This window comes from Brassica oleracea, chromosome C8 (assembly GCF_000695525.1).
Source record: "Brassica oleracea var. oleracea cultivar TO1000 chromosome C8, BOL, whole genome shotgun sequence".
NCBI classification, from domain to species: Eukaryota; Viridiplantae; Streptophyta; class Magnoliopsida; order Brassicales; family Brassicaceae; genus Brassica; species Brassica oleracea.
The window spans coordinates 24428209-24435276 of record NC_027755.1 but is presented as its reverse complement, the minus strand read 5'-3'; the positions used below and the strand labels follow the sequence as shown (position 1 = coordinate 24435276).

General features: G+C 27.6%; 1 protein-coding gene across 1 annotated transcript; it reads left to right on the top strand.

Moving 5' to 3' along the window:
- The first annotated feature begins 3760 nt into the window (after positions 1-3760).
- Positions 3761-5060, top strand: LOC106307785 (homeobox-leucine zipper protein ATHB-23). Its single transcript, XM_013744837.1, has 3 exons — positions 3761-4064; positions 4151-4521; positions 4605-5060. Exons 1-3 carry the CDS (start codon positions 3941-3943, stop codon positions 4872-4874), a joined length of 765 nt encoding a protein of 254 aa, XP_013600291.1. The 5' UTR covers positions 3761-3940; the 3' UTR covers positions 4875-5060.
- Positions 5061-7068: the final 2008 nt, after the last annotated feature.

Genomic DNA, 7068 nt, shown 5'->3' with positions numbered 1-7068 from the left:
TAACATTTTAATGATGCACGTTTTTAAAAAATTTCATTATTAAAATTATGCACGTAAGGATAACTCATGAGTTTTTTTGGTTGATTAAATGACATTATGTCCAAATTTATTTAAGGATATTTCATTAAGGTAACTGAAGACAAACAATAAAATAGGAAGTTTAAATTCATTTAAGCATATTTCATTAATGTAATGGAAAAGACAAGTAATAAATTAAGCAGTTTTATTCGTTTTAGGATATTTCATAAATGCAACTGAAAAAGACAAGCAAAAAAAAAGGAATTTGATTAATGAAGTTAGAACATTTTCAAATAGGTACTTCTCTTTTAATAATATAGATAAAAATAAAATAAAATTAGAAAAAAATGATTTTTTTTAGTTATGAGTTTTAAGAAACTTTGAGATACTAAAAAGACACATGTCATTCAAATAGATGATTAACTAGTTTTTTAAAAAATAAAACATAAATAAATAATTTTAGTACTAATATTTTTTTTTTGGTTTAGAAACCTTCCTTAGAGGTGCTCTAGTATATATATAATTATGTATTACAAAGTTAGTATCTCTATAATATTATTTGAGAAGTCAGTTTTCTATGTGTCGCGCTCAAGTTAACTCTCACGATGGTTGATTACACTGATACCTTTAATGAATTAAAAATATTACATTTAAATACTATTATTGATTTTTATTTAGTAATTTCCTTTTTAAAAATTTGAAAATAACATATATAATAAAAAGGAAATATTTATAAAGTTTAAAAACGAAAATATATGTATATATAATATCATTTCATTAAAAATGAAAGTTCAAAAAATAGTAATATTCCATTTAAAAAATATTTATAAATAACATAAAATATACTTTTGAAGTAATAAAATAGTTTCTTTATATCTATATTTTCTTATATGGAAAATATATATTTGTATATAATGTGAATACCAAAGAAAATCAAATGATAACATAATATTTTAAAATAGCATAACACTATATACTTTAACGAGGGAGATATATTATATTTTATCATTATTAAAATTATATGTTATCTTAATATATAATTTTCTTTTAAATTTTAAATTTTAATGTTTGTAGAACTTAACATATAATCAAGATACCAAAGCAAATCTGAATTCTCATTTAAGATTAAAATAAATTTCAATTTACCATTCAATAAATCTAAGGCATAAAATTATTTAGAATTTATAAAATATTTTAATTATTATAAATATTGATATATGTTCATGAACTTCCAAAAATGTATGAGTTACTTATGTATGTACTTATATATATGCATGAGACTTTATAGTATTATTGTTATATTAATTTATGTAATTTAGAATCAGACACCTAAGTTTATTTTTTATTTTATTCTAAGCAAAAATATATCTTAAGGTATACAAAAAATTTCCAAAATATATTTACATATCTAAGATAACAACCAACCTAAATGCAAACGAGGAAATTAATGAAAATTTTAATATATTTAGAATAAAAATATTATAGTTGAATTCAGAAAAATAGATGCAATCTATTATAGCCAAATGATAACTAAATCGACTGTGAAAAAAAAACCGTCTGGATATAATATATCTAAAATAATATGTCTAACTAAAGTAATATAATATTATTAATATAAATTATGCACACAAATTATAAATTAATTTAAAAGTAAAAAAATAGCAATCAATTATTATAATATATTTACTTTATAAATTTATATATGTGTACGAGCACGGGAAAATCACCAGTATATAATTATATATTACAAATTTTTATCACTGATTATTTTTCTATTACACGAGACTACGTGCTGGTCAGCTCGAATTCATGCCTTTTCTAAGAAGAATTAAAAACCCGAAGAAACATTAAAATTAACTTGAAGACATGATATGAGATAATGTGATACACGTTCATGAAATGGTATAACACGTTTTTACTGATAATCTCTCTATTTTTATTTACTGAAAATATTAAAATAATCGATTTTTGAGTTTGGACCAAAGTACTGAAAAGAGAATTGGCCCAATTGCTGGCTAAATTTCCTTTTATCCAGCCTATATAAACATATTTTATCATCAATCCGACTAAAATGGGCTTTGTATCAAAATACAATCCGCTGAGATGGACAACTCTTGTTTCCCGGAAAGTCTATACCTACCTACCCATGAAAGGGAAAAAAGCCATGTTCGTTTTATAAAAGGCTTTAATAATGGAAGAAGTCTAATATACTAGTGAAAATTTGTATTATGTTTAGTGTTTTTTAATACTGATTAATTATAATATTACAAATTATGAAAAACATAAATAGAAAATACTATAGCCAAAACTCCCCATAAAATCATTTGCTGACAGTATTCTTTGCGGCAAATCTTTTGTAAGTATTTTTTTCAAATATTTTTCATAGTTTATATTTTTGAAAATTGAAATTCACACCTTTTTGGTGTAAAAGTAATAATGAATCCTTGATCAAATTGATGTATCAAGGGGATTCCAACAACTAATATTTAGTTAGATAAATTTTTTTAATTTATCTGTAATTTTTATATGGTTTTGAGCTATTTGAGAAAGATTCACTTAATTAAATACAAATATTCCTCTAATTTTATATATTTAAATGAGAGATTTTAATTGATAAAGGTAATCTAATAAAGGTTTGAATATACTTTTGACGACAAAATCGCAAGTTCTTAATGTTATAAATAAATCATACTTTTAATTTTAAATATATCTTAGAAACTGATAGTTCTACTGTTTTAGCTTTTAACTAGATTGCCTAGTATATTCTATCTACGAAATAATTATTTCTTTTACAACTGTTGTGTAGTAAATAAACTTGTTTCCACCAACCGTTTGGTAACCAACTATACATACAAAAGCATATAGTATTATATTTTTATATGTGATTATATGGATAGAGGTAGAAAACTAAGACCATGTAGGTTTGACATACATACTCGAATATTATAGAAATATTACAAAATTTATACTAATAATATTAGATTTAGATGTTATATTAGAATATATTTTAAAATAGGATAATTATTATATATACGTCGTGTTATTATCTGAAAAGTAATAGTAACAACATGATAATTCTTATATATATATATATATATTATTTTTTCTATATAATTTAATTTTGATTCTGAAAATATGTTTATATTATAAAATTTAAACATTAAGATATAAAATAATTTAAATATTAATCAAGCAACAAAAATTATATAAAGATATTTTCTAAAATATTTCTAATAAATGAGTATTTTTAAAATTTCAACACAATAATGACTCTATATATTTAATAAAAAATAATTTTAGATAAAAATAATTTGTTCTTTGATTTAAAAAATTTGGAAATATAAACAATAATTTTTTTTACTGGTTTTTGAATTATTAAGGCATACAATAATAAGTATTCATACAAAAATTATCCCCACATGTGATTCGGTAAACTACTCAAATTACCTTATCAAACTATTCATATATCCTACATAAAATATATTTTGTTATAAGAATCATATAGTAGTTGAATGGTTTATTTTAGATTTTGAAGATAATGATTCAAGTTATTCTACGATTGACCATTATCAACTCTTTAGTGAAAAAAATACTTCATGATTTGGTACTGGAAACTATAATACACGCAGTGTTAGTCGTCTGATACAAATAGCAAAATTACCGAACAGAAATGATGGATTCTACAAAATACAATGCCATATTCATCCTAAAGATATATATATTAGAATAAATCGTTTATCACTGTCTTATTCTCTCTACAGCTTCGAGGCTTGACTCATATACTATAATAAAGAAATTAAAACCATATGTCTAGCCTATAAGTGGTGTGTTGTCTAGCCGATTCATTTCACCACCATATCAGACTCGTTATTTCTTTTGCTCTCCTTCTCTAATCTTACCAAAATCGATTCAGAGAGGAGACATGTCTTGTAATAATGGCTTAGCTTTCTTCCCTGCAAATTTCAGTCTCCAAAACCATCACCAGGAAGAAGAAGATCATCCCCAGTATCTTCTTCCTTCTTGCACTCCACCTCAAGACTTCCATGGTACATCGCATTAATACCATCCAAATTCTCATTCCCCTGTATTTTTTTTACTTCTCTTAATTTCCCATGATCTGCTCTGTTTTTAGGGTTTCTTGGTAAGAGATCTCCAATGCAGAACGTAGAAGGGTTTTGTAACTTAGAGATGAACGGAGAGGAAGATTTTTCAGACGATGGATCTAAGATGGGAGAGAAAAAGAGGAGATTGAACATGGAGCAACTCAAGACGCTAGAGAAGAACTTCGAGCTTGGTAATAAACTCGACTCAGATCGAAAACTAGAGCTGGCTCGTGCCTTGGGGTTACAACCAAGACAAATCGCGATTTGGTTCCAAAACAGAAGAGCGCGATCCAAAACAAAGCAGCTCGAGAGAGACTACGATGCCCTCAAGCGTCAGTTCGAGACTCTCAAAGACGAGAATGATCTCCTTCAAACTCAAAATCAAAAGCTTCAGGCTCAGGTAATAAAATTCCTTTCTATCTTTTTTCCATAATAATGGAATTAATTATTTATTTAAAAATATTTATTAATTTATGTATGCAGGTAATAGCATTAAAAAGCAAAGAACCAATAGAATCAATCAATCTGAACAAAGAAGAAGGTTCATGTAGTAACAGAAGTGAGAACATCTCCGGTGACATCAGACCGGGCCATCCACCGCCTTCACCGACAGCTACAACGATGCAGTTTTTTCACAACTCGTCACCAGAACAGAGAATGGTGAAAGAAGAGAACAGTATCAGCAACATGTTCTGCGGAATGGATGACCAAACTGGATTTTGGCCATGGTTTGACCAACAACATTACAATTGAATGTGGTCGACTTTATTTTGGTTATCTAATTTCAAATTTTACGTTTATTAAAGTGGTCAGAGGAACCCATTCATGTTTCAAGAATCTATATGCACCAAACAAGCAAAGTGTCACACACTACTTGTTTGGTAATAAGATGTAAAAAATGGGGAAATATTCATATATTCTATAGTAATTGATTAATCACATGGGGCCAATGATTAGACACTAAAAAGTCTGAACCATGTGGCTGTATATCGTACAGCTCATATCCAGAAACGCTCAGAATATTTAAAAAACACCACCAAGAAAGACTTTTCCATGAACTGGTATAATCATATACACTGTGTATACGTTGTGATTATAAATCAGTAAATCACTTGGGTAAAAATAGTGAAGGTAACCTAGATAATGTACATTCCAAGAAATTACTGTAATGTTTTTTTTTAACAAAATTTACTGGAATGTTTGAGAACTGTTTTGTAGCTATCAAAACACCCTAGGTAGCTAAACATGGTTTTATATTTCACAAAAAGTCTCCTTTGAAAATTTTCACACATATTAGAAAATTATTTTACTTTCTATTCATACACTAAATTTTCTCTCAAGTTAAATTTTAGGCGAGTAACACATAAATGAAATTGCATACTCCCTCCGTTTCATATTGAGTCTCGTTTTAGGAATTTTTTTTGTTACAAAATAAGTGTCGTTTTAGATTTTCAATGCAAAATTTATTTTTCTATTGGTTGAAATATGGTTAGGTGTATAGGTAAATATGTTTTTTTATATGAAATGTACAAAATTAATTGTTTTCTTAATCCGTGTGCCGAAACCTAAAACGACATTTATAATGAATAGAGGGAGTAATATATAAAATGGTACGGTTACGTGTGGAAAAAAAGGGAAGGAAAGAGCATCAAATTACAGATTTCGAGGAGAGGATGCAGACAAATATGGTTGGAAAATGTCCATTCTCTTTCAGAAACTGGACCCAAACACTGACATTAATCGACGACTCTAAGGTGAATAGAGTTTCATTGCTATCAAAACAAAGCGATTAATTAAACAAATCTTGAGGAAAATGTAAAAGGTAAATCGAGTTTCATTACTATCAAAACGAAGCGATTAATTAGAGTTTGATTGATTATTAGTTTAACGGGATGAGTTAAAATATTGATTGGGGAACAAGAAAGCGACAGAATCTGAAAGCCTAGAAGATTATCTTTGTATTAAAACGTTGACAACCTAATGCGGAGGGAGATCAAGCTTGTAAACTGCGTTATTCCAGATTATTTAAATGCAAGAATCTTCATGGGATCATGTGCATTATCTTAATCTATGTTTTGAGCTTTGCTGCAAAGAGCTTAAAATATTCTCTCACGTATGTATATGAAAGTTTTGGCATTTTAGTGATAATTCTGCATATGCCAACACGTATTTCCACTCGTCTACTAACAAAATTATATAATTAAAGACATTAACCAAATTAAGAATTGCCTGTAAAGAAGAACTAGGTATGTGGCCATGTGCATGGAGGTTTATTTCCCTAGTTAAGTACTCATTTTCAAATGGACAGGTAGATCAGAAAAAAAAAAAAAACATAAAAGTAGAACTAGATAAGAGTACAGTTCATTTGTTTTTATCGGATGTTGTAAGTATTTAATTAGTTGTTATAATTCTTTCGTTAACTACAATCTGCAGTAACAATTTGCACATAGTTTGTGTTTTGATCAATCAATTTGCACATAGTTTGATATTCTATTAATGCCTAGATATTTATAAACAATGTATATTATTTGGTGAGTTGAGAGAGTATTACTTGGAATATACAGTTTATAGTTTTTTTTTATTTTATCACAGTGTCCGGCGACCGAGGTCAACCGACTATTCTGTGGGCTTCAGAAGTGCAATGTTAAATTCTTGTGGCCAACGGGAATCGAACTGCGGATTCACCGTATTGGGGTTATCCCTCAAGTTCCACTAGCCCAAGGCCCGTTGGTTTATACGGTTTATAGTTGTTTGACTTGTGTCATAATATTTTCTTTTATAATATAGGACTTCTGAATGAATTTAAGATATGCAACTTGTAGTGTCTAAGAAAGAGTCTGTTAAGTGAATAGTAATCTTTATGAAAAGCAAGAGAGGAAGTGTGTGACATAGTTAGAAAACAACGACTAGGTGACTCTATCGTATTATAGAAAATTTTGGAATGTTT

Coding starts and splice junctions, on each gene's coding strand:
- LOC106307785 (XM_013744837.1), top strand. CDS start 3,941: ATGTCTTGTAATAATGGCTTAGCTTTCTTCCCTGCAAATTTCAGTCTC. Junction 4,065..4,150: donor TCCACCTCAAGACTTCCATG/GTACATCGCATT, acceptor CTCTGTTTTTAG/GGTTTCTTGGTAAGAGATCT. Junction 4,522..4,604: donor ATCAAAAGCTTCAGGCTCAG/GTAATAAAATTC, acceptor TTATGTATGCAG/GTAATAGCATTAAAAAGCAA.